This window comes from Limanda limanda, chromosome 22 (genome assembly GCF_963576545.1).
Source record: "Limanda limanda chromosome 22, fLimLim1.1, whole genome shotgun sequence".
NCBI classification, from domain to species: Eukaryota; Metazoa; Chordata; class Actinopteri; order Pleuronectiformes; family Pleuronectidae; genus Limanda; species Limanda limanda.
The window spans coordinates 13382894-13398435 of NC_083657.1; the positions used below are offsets into that span (position 1 = coordinate 13382894).

The 15542-nt window shown below is 41.5% G+C and overlaps 1 protein-coding gene across 1 annotated transcript in view; it reads left to right on the top strand.

Moving 5' to 3' along the window:
* Positions 1-15542, top strand: part of fgf11a (fibroblast growth factor 11a) — a 74661-nt gene that overhangs the window by 38245 nt on the left and 20874 nt on the right. The window contains exon 3 of the mRNA XM_061066281.1: positions 9658-9761. Coding sequence (XP_060922264.1) covers positions 9658-9761 — 104 coding nt within the window. The remainder of the gene's footprint in view (positions 1-9657; positions 9762-15542) is intronic.

The following is a 15542-nucleotide window of genomic DNA, read 5'->3' on the forward strand; positions in this document are numbered from 1 at the left end:
AAAATCTATTTCAAATATTTTATTCATTCATGCAGGAATTGTTGCGTGATTGACATCATTGTAACTTAGCATCAATCAGCAGCACAATCATCTACCTGGCTGCACAGAATATTGAAAGATTCAGAATTGCTGTGTGAGCGTGTGTGTGTGCGTGTGTGTTAGCGTGTTGCAGGCTGTCAGGCTTATCTTCAGTCGTCTCCCTGGAAACCGAAACTTGCTCTATAATGCAAACTGGCCTGGAACCAGGGTGCTTTCAGTTTCACTCAATTTCAATTTCCCCCTAAATAATATATTATTTATTCATTAATATATTTTTTACAGCCAATTAAGATCAAGTTTTTAACTAACTGTATCAACAAAGTAGTTCTTAATCTTGTCAAGAAGTCCACTGACAACTTTAAGATGGCTGGACAAACCTCTTTGGGGATCATGGGGCAGAAACGAACCGCTGGGCACTGGAAAATTGTCTGTTCTTCCTCCTCCTGTCTGTTCTATGAATCAACCAAGATTTGCTGGGAGACATTTTGACTGAATTCTTGTAAACCTTTGGGAATAACTGACCTCTGCAGATTAGGTCATTGACGTAGAAAGCCTAAAACTAGCCTTAGAAAGTAAGTGATAACGCTTAGTGCCCTTAAATTCCAATTTTATTTTTAAACATACGTTAACTCAGGGCACTTTACATTGTAAGGTCAAGGGTCATGCGTGGATCGGCTGGGTTAAAGGAGGGAAATGGGGGAAAGAATAATAATGGATGAGTTTTGCGTACCTGCAGAATGAGGACAAGGTGAGAGGAAGCTATGTGAGAGTGGATATACAAAGTAAATGGTATGCAGTTGTGTGATATAAATACATAGGGGAGAAAGTGAGATTTCCTTAGAAGTCTAGCCTTGTAGCAGCAGAACTAAGGGATGGCTCCGGGCTCACCTGAACCAGCCTTTATTACTGTACAAGCGTTATCAGAGAGGAAAGCTTGACGTCTATAACCTTAAATGTAGAGATGGTGTCTGCCTGGTTCTACGGGAGAGGTACCTAGTAGCTGAAGGCTCGACAAGTGAGCCTGTATTAAAGGAGCAAAGTGATCTGTTGGAATAGTAGATAACGTTTTGTGAAACTGTAAAAGTGCAGTAATTGAGCCGCGGCGAGTAAAGACCGGCTGCTGGCAGGAAGTTAGAGAACCGTATGTTCATCCTACCTGGTCTATCTGCAATAAAGCCGTGCTGACATTATCAAGTAGATTCTTTTTTTTAAAGGCAGCAAATTTGTCTTTAATGTTTTTTTCATGAGATGAAACCGAATGCACTTTGTTACTGTTCATTTCTGTGGGACTTCTGAATGATTTATAGTGTTTGCAAACAGTGCATGATGACTTTTTCAGAGGTCTGTTGAGAAAATTGACACAATCTTTAGAGCCAGCCTTTCAAAGTAAAAACTATTTTTTAATGAGGTAGTGATTCTATGAATTTTGTTGCCAAAATGTCACCCCTGAATATCTGTCTCAGTCCGATACGGTGAAATAAAAATAATCAAGTTATCAAAATAATCTTGCGGGTCAGTTTGGCCTTAGTTTGGAATTAGTAGATAGATGACTTCCAGGAGGAAGGAGGAAGGAGGAAGTATGGATGAACAAGGGGAATGTTAACATCCACCTCCTGGTTCTCTCCTGTCAGTAAGGCTGGACACATTGAAGGGCTACGACTGATGCAGGGACATTTGTTGGAAGGAGGTATGGAGGCCCTGAGGGGGTGTAGCAGAACAAAAAGTGAAGAGAGTGGCTTTTTGTATGGCCTTGCAATACTTTTATCACTTTTTTTTCAACCAAGTTCCCTCAGGGCTTCCATAACTAGGCGATAGAGGAAGTTGTCAGGAAGCTGGAAGTGACTGAATATTAAAGCAAAAAGCGACAAAGGGGATGGAAACAGAGAGTAAGAGGATCAGAGACAAGAAGAGGAAGAGAAAGAGGGCACGGTGAAACATGCCAGAAAAGAAAAAACTGAGCCAGCGAGACAAGACGGGTTGGCAGAGGAAAAGAAAGAGAAAGAGAGAGAGGGAGGGAGTGAGCAGGAGAGGACAAATGTGAGGATGACAGAGAAAATAGGGAGAGAGAGGGGCGAGAGAGGGAGTGAAGCCAGGAGGAGCAGGTAGCTGATGTGACTCCGCCTTGACAAATGTGTCTCCCCCCTCTGGTGGGAGGTCAGAGGAGCTGCCTGCCCCCTCCTTCCGCCCACATGCTCCTCTCACCCCCCTCCAGTCCATGGTTTTGGCTCGTCCAGGCTGTTATGTAATGAAGCTGGAAGAGGAACGAAGGAGGGACAGGAGAGTAGGGCAAGGGAGGAGAGACATTATCTATCTAGTGTGGAGGAGAGATTTGTTGAACTGGTGTTTTTGCAGATTTTAGCCACTTTATTCCAAACTTTATTTCTACAGATACACTCCTATAGGTGTCAGGTTCGGTGAAGCAGGTAGACCCAGGAGGCAGAGTTTAACAACAAGTGTCCTTTTAATAGGTGAATGTCCAACAGGAACGAAATAGCAAACAAAGGAATCTCCAAATGTCAAAACAGAAAAAACTAAAAGCACACGGGTGAAAACACCAGAAGCTTACGAGGAGGTGCAGAGGACGGTAGCTCAGGAGACAAGGGACATGAAAAGCATAGGAGATCAGGACAGGACATGAGACAGGCATTTAGACAAGGAACCGACAAGGACAAGGGGAAGCACAGAGACTTATATACACACGCAGGGAAGCCAGGGGCAATTGAACACATGAGGACTGGTGCAGACAATCACAGAAAAAGGAAGTGAAGAAAACACACGGGGAACAGAGCCTACAAAATAAAACATGAAACATGCGCCACCGAAACAACTCATAGACAAACATTAAACAGAAAACACTCTTAATAAAGAGGTGGACAAATAAACACACTCAGAATACAAAACCATTACACTAGGGGGCTTGAATGTCTGTAGCAAATTTCATGGCACTGTACTGTATCTAATAAGAGTTGAGATATTTCAGGCTGGATAAAAGTGCACTGCTAAATGAAGTTAGCAGGAAAATAAATAGGATTATAGCACCTTCCAATTGGCATACTTTAACTAGGCTACTTATGAGTAGAAATGTTTTCCATCCTTTTTTTGACATCTTAAAAGTGAAAAGTGTATAGATATAATAGCATACAGTGATTATACAATGACTAGTCAGATTTCGATCCTCCAAAGATTCACTGGCCCGGGACTAGGAATCACTTCTTAAAAGCCCACTTCTCTATCACATTATATATTCATGACTATAAGAAAATCTCAAAGCCAGTTGGTCATTATTTATGAAGAGATTTGATTGGCAGTCTGACTAACTGATTACAACGTTGCAGAGCTCCGATTGGTGCATGGAAGTAAGATCCTTTTCTCCAAACTGATGCCCGCCCACTTCAAACCACTGAAAACAGCAGAAAAATATGAAAATACTGAAATAGTTTTTTGAACTAACTAGATCATCTTGTGTTCATGTAGGATCCCCGCAGCTCATAGTAGGTTGAATGACAGGTGACTGAATGGAAATCACTAAAAGAAAAGGATTAAGAAATAGAGAAGGAATACATTGAGTGCAGAGTTGTGTGATGGGCCTACTGGTGTGGTTGTCACTGGATTTAATCTCGCTCTGAATTCTTTCTCTCAGAGAAGAGGAGGAGTGGAGAAACCCCAAATGACACAGGGAGAACGACAATTTGACAGACAAAGAGAGGAGGAAAATGAAGAAGGGAGAAGAGAGATGGGGACAGAGAGAGATGAAAGCTGTAGATTCTAAATCGGAAAAGCCATGAGGAGGAGTGTGATTTCCCTCACTTCCATCCACTGTAATTACAATCTCCCACTGTTGGAGCAAAATCGGACTTATCTCTCTCTCTGTGCTCCCGGAACATGTCGTCTTTTTCTCTCTCTGTTTAACTTTTCTCAGTGCTCAATAACGCTGCTTCACAGAGGGCGGAGGGAGAGAAATTCAAAGACTTGAAAGACAAACGAGGAAAACTTTGCGCTGTGTGCAAGCTGCGGTTCTCAAAGAGGAACAAATGTGGAGAGGAAATGCTCTCTCAGCCAAATGAGCAGGAAAGAGGCTTGTAAGGATATGAAGAAGAGCATGGGGAATACCAAAAACGATGGAGAAGTAATGACAGGGAATACAAAGGAGGGGAGGTAGAGACAAGAAGATTGAGTGACCTAGAGACGGACAGAGAAGGCTGCAGGGCAAAGAGGGACAAAGATGAATGGACGCGGATGGAAGAGTATTGGTTTCAGAGGAGTGAGGGACCAACAGCTGGCAACGGGGGAATTGAATGGAAACAAATAAGGAGGAAAAATGGAGAGATGCATTAAAAGAGAGCGTGAGATAAGGAAGGGGTTGTTAATTCACGACAAGGCTGGGAGAAAGCCCAGGAAGCACCAGGGAGAGAGAGTGAAGAGGAGAAGGAAGGGAAAGTCAGATGGACTGAAAGGAGGAGCGATAAGGAATGAGAAAAGCCGGGGGGAAGAGGTGGAAGTTAAATAACAGGAGAGTGTGGCTAGTTGTCGTCAGAGTCATCGACCACCGGGGAAATCAGGCATCAAGCTCAGCTAGAAATCACTTATTGAGTCTTATAAGCTCATGTTTTTGACGCCGTGTGCAATCATCCGTCCGTCGCATTTCAAGAAGTTGGTGTTATTTTAAGTTTGACTTGTAACTGCAAAAATCATAATAAGTTTGGTATTAAATATGAGCATATGATACTTTTGTTTGTGCAAACTAAACCATATACCAGCTATTACCATTAATGCACTATGGGAAACACTATATATACCATATCTCTATTTATATGGTGTAAATTCATTTTCATATTCATGTTCATGCCGAAATATATACATACATTTCTGCGTTAACATCTAAAATATTACTTAAGCAAATACACCAAAAGTCCACATACCTTCTATAAAGATGGATGATGAATCTCCACTTCCAACCACTATCCAGAAATAAAGCTAAAATACCCCAGATACAAATGCTGCCATCTTCCACATTGGGAGTCTGTGAGGAATGGTAATCAGGTCCCGCTAATACACAATGCTTGACCAATCGTGAGTCACGGTGATAGTAACATGAATACTGTTAATACCCAAAGTCATAGTGATAGGAAAGCAGTATATTGAATATCCTCTACCAGGGTGTGTGTGTGGGGGCTGCAGTCATGTGTCCCCCTTAGAGAATGTGTGTGTTGTCGGGAGGTGCCAAAGATAACGATAGCTTCTGGAATAAGACCAGACCACAGTTTGTCTGCAAACAGCAACTCCCCAGTGTGATAGTGAACCCACCCATATTCGATCAGACAGCTTTCACTTCAAGATGGTTAAAAAACACAGGGTCGTTGTGAGACTTTTTCAACTCATTAAATGCTGGTTATTTATAAATTAAGTGAAGTTAAATCCACCGTTAATGTGTTCCATCACAGTACAGTCCTAGTATTTAGTCTACCGCTCAAAATAGACTTTTAACTGTGCAGTTTCTTTTCAAGGTTGCAGATTTGTGAGATGATCTTTGTTGGCATTGGAATAATAAAGCCCTGATTAAGTCTGTGCTATGGAAATAGATAAATGAAACAACAGTGACCATGAGTTTCAATGTCCAGTATTTTGTTATCTCATCCATCCAACACTAACTGGGGACTTTGTCCCTTTATAAACTGCATCACCTGACTTCCATTCCCAAAACCTGTGCGACTATAACATCAAAAAGCTCTTATCCAGTGTGTTCCATTCACACGGGAAACTGAATAAAGATTTACCAGTGCCTGTCCAGAAGTTAAACTCTGTGTGACTTCCCACAGATGACTGTAATCCTCTTCTCATTCCAGTTGAGACCGACTGGGCTGCACAACACAACACTGCCGAGCAGCAGTGCACTGTGCCCGCCTGCAGATGCCCTCTGCACAGCTTACCTCTGTGTCCTGCCCCCCCCCCCCCTCCTCCCCCCCTCTCTTTTATCCCGCCGCCACTTTCTCCTTGTTTATTTATTGTGCAGATGATCTGGAGTCTCAAATTGACTCGTGGGATTGATTTGGCAACACCCTTCTCCCTCCCCTTCATTTCTCTCCTCCCTACTCCTCTCTCCCTCCCTCAGTCGGCCCCCTCGAAAGACTTTTGATTAATCTAGCAGCCACTTTGAGTAGCGCCGGAGAAGAAGAGGAAGTCAAACGGAAGGACAGAGGGAGGGATGAGGAAAACGGGGGGGACAAAAGGAGGGTGGCGTGCCTCTGTTATCCAGGCCCAAAGTGACGTGATCTATATGATAAGCAAAGCTCTTTTTGATTGAGGTCGAGAATGCAAAAGCAAACTTCTTCTTTGAAGGGGAAATACAAAGAGATATATATGCGCACAGGGAAAAAAGAAGGGTGAATGAAAAAAATACAAAGGAAAAGGAAAGTAATTGGTTGCCAAGCCATTTGTGATATAATGCTATACTTATCACACACTACACAGTTGAAAGTGATAGAAGTGGCAAAAATTGTCATTGAAATATTAATACTTTTCAGATTTGACTTGGTGTGACATTGGTAGAAAGATACATTTCCCAGTCTTTGCATCGTTGGCTGAAAAAGCAACAAGGTTAAGCCGCTGTTTATCTATTTAAGCTGAGCTGAAAGTTTCAAAATTAATCTTTAAAGATTTTAAAACAAGAACCCTTTAAAAAGGCCTCAAGTTTATATGTCACATTTAAAGATAGAGGCTACTGCTGCATGTCCAAGTTTATTATCCATTTAGAAGACTTTTTGTAATGTTAACTGATATGTAAACTAATTTTGGCTGCTATTCAAATATACTTGGACAAATAGATGGGGGTTAACTGAATATCATTTCAACATACTGCAAATGTAATTCTATCCTGGACAAGTACATGACCTAAAGAATTTTGGTGCAGAACTGGTCCAGGAGGCGGATCCAGGAATTTTCTCACATTTAATTTAACATTCTGAGAAGTTTTTCAACATTTTCCTTGGTTTCTTAGAGAATAATTCATGGACCTTGATGATGATCAGACATGCTTAGGGGGCTGATATTAATGAGTTGGTGCAATTTGGGGCAGTTTCAGATAAATTCTGGTTCTAGTGAATTTAAATTGGGTTTCATAAGGGGACTAATGGGCCTTGGCGGAGGTATATGCTCCACTGAATGCAATTCTAGTTTACCATTTAATAGCTGCTCCTTTTCCGATGATTGTATAGGGAAACATTCTTTTCTTTTTTTGGCCCAAGAAGTTAAACAAAAGTATCGCTCTTACTACAGCTACATCTGAGAAAACATCTGAGAAATTTTCATTTTATAATCAAGGGCAGTGCAGTGGTTGTTCTTTCTGTCTGTGTCTGTGTGTCTTGGTGTGCACAGGTTATGTGGGGTCATCGCCACAGCGAAGCTTCTGATGTGTATGTGTGTGTGTGTGCGTGTGTGTGTGTGTGTGTGTGTGTATGTGTGTGTGTCTGTGTGTGCATGCGTCCTGCTCTATTTGTCACCCCAGCCATGGTCTTTGGTGACACTTTGTTCATTTGCGAAACCGACTGTTTGAGATGCAGCGATCGATCGAGCAAATAGAAGCAGGGCCCTGAGGATGGAGAGAGAGAGAGAGAGAGAGAGAGAGAGAGAGAGAGAGAGAGAGAGAGAGAGAGAGAGAGAGAGCGAGGTGCAGTTTTCATTTCTGACATTTGAACCTTGAAACTGGACACACATCGCTGTCCTGCCTGTTTTATTCAATTCACACTGGTGTGATTGACAATGGAGATGCTTGTGGTTCACACTGGTGGTGAGAAAAAGGAAATGCAAGACTTTCTCCCGCTGCACAGCACACAGTTGACTGTCGGGGGAAGAATCTGCGGCACCGGATCTTTGCTTAAGTTTCTCCGTGAAAACTTTTTGGGAGTTTGTTTTTCTATCTCCAGCTCTGGCTTTTTATCGCCCTCTGATAGCCGCACTTCCATCCATTATGTTGGCAGAACTTCTGATTTGAAATTGATTTGTCAGATAGCAACTAATGGCTCCATGAGTCGAAAACATGCTCTCCAGACTGCATTTTTCATCCGTATGAAAGATATGTTATTTTGACTACCAGGCTGCGACTTTATAATGCACACTTAAAATTCCTCCAAGAAAAAAAAAGACAAATAAAACTTGTGTTTAAGGCATTATGTTCTGATAAAAATGGGGATACAAATTTAATTATTTATAGACTAGTTCAATAGGAAAACATTAGTTAGAGATTATAAGCAGAGCTTTTATAAGCAGGTGTATTGTACTGACCTATCGATGTCAGCTAAGCAACGTCACTAATATATAAACTCAATAAACACCATGAAATGATGTTGAAAGCTCAAATTAAGTTAATAAGTGTACCTTTAGTTTTTTTCCCCTGTTTTTGTTTCTACAGTTTCCATATTAAATATGAACTATATTTAATGTTGTATTTGGAAATCCACTTTCTGCTGAGATTTAGGAAAAAAGATAAAGTCTGCTCTCATATCTGTTTTTTCAATATGAAGCTTGAACAGGTAAGTTTAGTTTAGTGTAACCCAGGTTAGAAGTAAATGCAACTGATAGTGATTTATTAATTTACTAGCCAATCCTAACCAGTATTACAATATAAATATCTATGTCAAGCAGGGCATTTCCTGTCTCCTCTCTGATTGGTTGGTGTGGGGCACAGCAGTTCATTATCTGCAATACACTACATTCCTGATACTGATTCAGACTTGCTACACTCAGCGGTGAGTTGCAGATATGTACTGGTTGTACCTGTATCAGCCTTACCTTGCACTTAGCATTCAATGCAGAACTCATATTGGGAAAATGTCAATTTAGGTAAGTGTGATTGAAGCATAACATCAGCATTACACCTGGAAATATATGTGGAAACCGCGAGCCTGGATCCATTCAAAATGTTTTCAGCATCACTCAAGTTAGCATGTCACATCTCATAAAACACAAACCTGAGAGATTTACGAGGAAGAAATATACTTACACAAATACATGGTAGACATGTTACACAGACAAATTCAGAAATGCATATAGAATACACACACACACCCACCCACACACACACACACACATATTGTGTGAGTGCTGCTCCAGTGGCCAGGTTGAACATAGTTTATATGGAGAGCTATGCACATATGAAATCCAAGGTTCCACAGGAGGGAACTCTGCAAAGTCCATTGCAAAGTGCTGTTTACTGTGACGGGACGGAGGCAATGAATTCAAAGCAGGCTCAGGAGATGTCACTTTCTAATGTACTGTATTCTGAAAGCTCTCAGTTAAGCTGTGCTGTCTCTATCTCTCTCTCTCCCTCCTGCAGGGGGAATTCTCCGTACAGTCACTACCGAGTTTGCCTGCCCTCCAGTGTACCAGCAATCAGACTTTATTCCTCCTAAATCCCCCTTACCTAATCCCTCCCTCCTTCTCTCCCTCTCTTCTCCACCCACTTCCTCTTTCCGTGTCGGACAGATATACTGTACGACGGGGAGGATGAAATAAGAGACGTCTGGAAAGCAATTGTCTTTTTATGCCACGAGGAAGCACTGTGAACATTTAAGCGGAAGAATGATCGCTCTAACACCACTGTTCCCTGTCTCCTTCTTTTTACAGTGCAGTTCAACTTGATTCCTGTGGGGCTCAGGATAGTGGCCATCCAGAGCACCAAGACAGGGCTCTACGTCGCCATGAACAGCGAGGGCTACCTCTACACTTCGGTACGGTCAGCACATGCAATGAAGTAATGCCTCAATGATGATGGGATTATATGACCTACTGATCCTTCATTTATTTTATTCAATTAAGTTGTCTAGAAACATTGTTTTTGTCTTTGCATTTCCCACAGAATGAATTCAATCTATAGTCGTAACAAGGGGTGCTCTCATGTGCAACAGATTCTTAGAGACAGGTTCACAGACTAAGACTATGAGGTCTCACTGACTGCGTGAACGGTAAAAACTTTATGGACCAGAATGCACTAGTGTGAGCATGCAGGAGCTCACACTAGGGCGCAGGATCTTTGTGAAACTGTTTCGGGACAAATTAGGCAATGGCGTTTATAATTAGGTCATATAATGTCATTTTTGTTTGTTATAACTGTATAATGTCAGCAATTGAATCACCTGATAAGCAGCCGCACACACCTAAGCACAGTGTTACCGATACACATCTCAGCATCACTCGACAAATTGTCATCTCAGACTGTCTGAGTCTGTCTGTTCATCCCGACCTGGTTACTTTTCCCTCAAACAATAACAGTGAAAAGCTGAGGATGACATGTAGTCTTGTCTGTGTGTGAGTGTGTGTGTGTGTGTGTGTGTGTGCATCAAACAGTTTCCTGCTATCGGTCACGGCAGCGCTTGTATGCTACAACTCGGGAAACAGCTCGTATGATGTTCCCTGAGAGTTGTTTCGCATTGATGTGCAGAGAGAAGCGGCAGAGCTGCACGTTTGAGAGGCAGATGGAGGAGGAGATGGAGACAGAGGCATGGATCAGAGTGCACTCTGTCAGGATGCACAGAAAAGCTCTTTCTTCAGCCCTTTTTTCTTCACACAGGCAAATTGTGTGAGATCTTGTTTGAAGTGCATCGGTGCCCTCACTTCAAAGTCCGTCTAATGCTGCCTGAGACGAGGAGGGACGATACAGGGTTTCTATCGGGTGGAACAATCAAAAATCTGCCTGGAAAGAACCGGCACACTGAAGTCCTCCCCCTGCCTCGTGTGCAGTGTGTGAACATCTGTTGAGACATAAACACGCACAATGATTAATGTCTGTCCTGTAACAGCTTCCCCAACCAGAGAATTCTAATGTCTTCAAGTTCAAAGCCTTCCCTACATAAAGTAGTTGGAAAGTTTAGCTCGCACTGAATTCTCTTTGCCTCCTGAATTATTTTGTGTCTTGATGTTCAATAAGGGAGATTACTCATCAGTGACTATGCAAAAATTCAAATAAGGAATGTGCAAATTTATTAGCTGCAGCTTTAAACCTCTACTTGTGATTTATGGAAGTCAACAAGTTCACTTCAACTTTCACTTAGGTCTTACCTAATTGTTACCATTCTGGCTATTGGTCGAGATTAAAGATTTGGGAAACACCAGCAATGGCACAAGCCTCCTAAGCCTTTATAGATAAAATAACATTTGATCACTTCCAAACACAGTTTCCTTAAATTAGCTATTATAGTTAACTGCATTTCTTTTCGGCCATCCATCCATCCATTCTTTCCCTCCACGACTCTGTCCCTCTATCCCTGAGTCCATCCATCTACACATTGTCTGTCCAGCATGTTCTGGGTCTAACTGGTACTAGCTGAAAAAGTTAAAAAGTTAAATTGAACTGGCCCCATTGAACACTAAAGAGCAGCAGATGCAGAAGTCAGAGTTTGGACAAATTCAATCGGGGACAAAGCACAACCCTGACAGTGGCTAACACTCAATAAAATACGCTTGACTTCCAACTGAGAATATGGACACAACTTGTAAGGATGTAAGGATTCCTGCTTGACTTAATATATGGTAATACACCAGAGTCATGTTTCTTGGCTGTATTGATCAGAATAAAACCGAGGTTTTAAAAATACAGAAATGTCCCTCTTCATCACAAAAACTCTGAATGGAACTTGCAAAAAGGTTCAAATTCAGCCTCAATCCATGTTTCAACCTAAATGTAATCTAACTGTGACTGCAACCCCGAAAGAAACTTTTCCCCTATAATATGCCCCAGAAAATGGTCCTTCAATATGACTTTTCCAGGGCTTGGAACCCCACTAGACAGTAAAAACCATGCACACACACACACAGACACACACACACACACACACACCCATACACAGATTTAGAGGTTATACTTTCCTAGGCATTCTCCTGACAGAAGAAAGGTGACCCATTTTCACACAGGGAAAGAACCACAGGGAGAGAGGCAGCGAAGGGAAGAAGAGAATCCTTCGAGAGAATCCCTCAGAGATGAGAATGGAGGGAGGATAAAGCTCAATCTACCTCGTCTCCCATTATAATGTATAAACATGAGCACCAGCGTGAGAGATGGAGAAGATGATGGAGAACAGAAGTAGAGAAAGAAGGCATGTTCTGTGCCGCCCTCAGGGTCTGGAAACAGGCAGCGCCGAGCCTTTACATCCTGTTATGCAAGTGTTAGCACGTGCAGGGACCTGGGCCCTTGAATCATTCCCTGACGTGTAAGTGTGTAAAGGGGTCAAGGAACTTCATTGTAATATTTCAGAGAGGATTTTGGTACATGTGCCATTTTGGGTCATGGTTACTGTTTGTGTTCTGCTGTCTGAAGTGGAAACTGCTCTGCGGGATGAGGGGAAACTCTGTTGTTGTTTAATTTCTTATGTGTGCTTTCTTTAAAGTTTTATAATTAGGAGGATGTTTGAGATAAGGGCTGTTAGTTGGCGGGCGGTGGTTCGGTCTGCATTGCAGCGAGAGAAGAAAAAAAAGGGCAACAAAGTCATGGAGAGTTATTACCTGACTCTGCAGTTCACTTCAGTTCATTTTTGTTTTACGGCCCAAGAACTTAACTGTTGTACTTAAATCGCACTGCTCTCATTGCTCACTTTCCAGACTCAGTAGGCTGCTGTTTACAAAAATAACAACAACAGTTATTTACTCACTGTGTTTGCTGTTACTACTAGTGGATAATTTAGTATTTCGATATTTCCTCCAGGATACCTTGGAGTCCTGGCCTATTTTGGCCATATCTAATGATTTAGAATTGTGCTTTTATATATCTAACATAAAAAAAAGTCACCATGCAATTGCTTGGTACCTTTGTTTGGAGCACAACATTGCCTCCATGACAAGACAATAATAATTTTCACTTTGATATAGTATATCACCATATGGGACCCCAAAATACACAAGAAACATCAAATGAAAAGCATGGAAAACAATGTTCTTCTCTACCATAAAAACCACAAAAATCGTCAATGACGCATTTTCCAAATTGCTAACGTAAATCCAGGCTGTATATTTAAAGATATAATTGAAAAAATTATACAACATCAAGCAACATCCTCCTTTTTTGAAAAAGCTGGTATGGTCATGGACATTTTTGGGTTTCCTGCCCCTCCCTAGTATATTCAGTCTGTAGAGCAGAATCAGCAGATTCACAATTTCTTCCTGTTTCTCAATGCTTTCAGAAAATGACAAAAATATTTAGTAAAATGAAATGCCTGCGCTATCCTCTCTTTTATGCTTTTACTTGTGTGTGAATGCATCAAATTTACACGATAAAATCTCAGTTTATCTCAGCCTGACAACCAGCGCTCCAGCTGACTGTGTTTACGCCGTGGAATCTCAAATCAGCCATTCCATTTGACTCCGGAGGGGTTTTCAATATTTGGTTAATAAACCTTGTAGTTTCAGTGGAATGTTAATAGAAAAAATATTGTCTTTACTTTCGAGTCACTGTTGACTTTTTCAGTATTTAACCTTGATGCTGATCTTTTAACTAACCATAACTGTGAAGGCTTAAATGCTGCTATGGCCTCTATGATGGGATGTAGGAAAACAAATTAACTCTATTGTTAATTAATCATTTGCAAACACTTTTGTAACTATTTAATAACTAACAATGTTTCAGGATTTAGTTGATTTGCAACATGACACAAGTTGTATTAAGTTTCCTGTAAAACCTATATAAAGTTACGACATTTGTTTTTGCTTTTTCAAATCAAAGAGCGGATACGCCAGGATCAGTGTTGAGGTAAAAACTGTGACCGAGGTGGAAAGGTGTTTCCTAGTTCTTTTTTCGTAGCAATAGCAAAAGGCTCACCTCGGCTGCGGCAGTTCTCCAGTGGCTACTCAGCATTAATCTTTCATGGGCCTCCCTCTCCCCTCTGCCACCTCACACACACAAGCAGATAATTACAACACTTATTTAAAGGATTGGAAAATTAAGTGACTTCTCCCTGCTGTACATTTGCCAGTAATGGCTCTGAGCAAAAAGGAAAAGTAGTTTTTCTGCCTCTGCCTTCCTGAGACCCTTCATTTATATTCATTCATCAGCTGCATCGTTCTCACTCTGTGCTTCTCTGTTGTAATTTTTCATTTTGCAGTTACCTCGGGAGAGTGACGCGAATGTAATTTAATCAGCAAATCTAATTTCATCAAGACACCTTTTATAAACATACAAAAATTTGTGTTAGTTGTGGTGGTGGGGCATGCAGCAGACAGAGAGAGAGAATATATGGCGCCCTCCGTCGGCTTATCCATCGATCCATCCATTCTCTATACTGCTAATAAAATGAGGGTATTGAGAGGCTAGAGCCAAATAAAGCAAACATTAGCAACAAATAATATTCACAGCTACGGGCAGTTTATAGAGTCCAGAATCAACTCTATCACCTGGGCCACATGGCTGTGTCACTGCTCCTGCAATAACAACAATAAAAACAGTGTTAAAACATTGTTGTGCGGCGACTATAACCTGATAACATGGCTGCCAAAATAAAAAGAAAGACGTTCTCTCAGTTATTCTAGATACTTGGTTGGCAGGTGCATGGTCATGTATCCCAGTGCCACTGTTGATAATCTAAAAGAAACTAGTTTTGGATTACTAGTTACCGATTTGGACGTTAGCGCCTTGAAGCAGGTCAGCAGAAATTGTCCAGTAAACCTGGCGTCAAGGAAGAATAGATATAATCAGAGGATGACAAAGTGCCATTAGCAAGTTTTAGTCAAGGTCACCGATGCCCACAGAGAAACTCTCTTTTCCCCTTTTGCGCTGTGAGGAGGTCAAAGGTCAGGGGAACATCAGTACAGCATTTAAAGTTAAAAAAAAGAAGAAAATATGTTCACATTAGCTGCATTCATTGTAGGTTACAAAAGAGAACATTTCTAATTTTAAAACACTAAACATCCATGCACATGACGTTTTTGGCTCAGTGGTGTTTCCCTTGCAAACACACACCATGAATAATTGATCCCATGCAAGTGTAGTAAATCCCCAAACTCCCCTCTTTGCTGTTGTTTAACCAGACGACACAACTTAAACCTCCGGAGACATCGCTGCAGTGAAAGTAGCTCCTGCCAGCACGAGATAATAAAACAAAATTAACTCACTTACCTCTAGTGAAGAAGCAGGAAGCCAAACATCTTACTCCATTCCATAAGAAATGTATAAGGATGAGCCAAGTAACACTTTGGGGCTTCTTTTAGTACTTTGAAGATATTGAGAGGGGAGGGGGGAGACACTGGGCTAAATGTGTGTGTTTCCACTAAATAATCTATTGTGTGGGGAAATAACACATTCGAAATGCCGTTAAACTGTTTGTGGATTTGCCGCGTGCACAAGCTGGATAAAAGTGTGGGAGTGACAGGCTAAATGATGGAGCCAATGTCCTTTTTGTCCTCACATGAGCCTCTTGTTTCGGGAGGATAAAACAACACGATAATAGAGGTGAGGAGCAGAACAGGGGGAGTGAGTCACTGCGAGGGAATTGGCGTTTCGGCATTTACATAAAAATGTTTCGGGACAG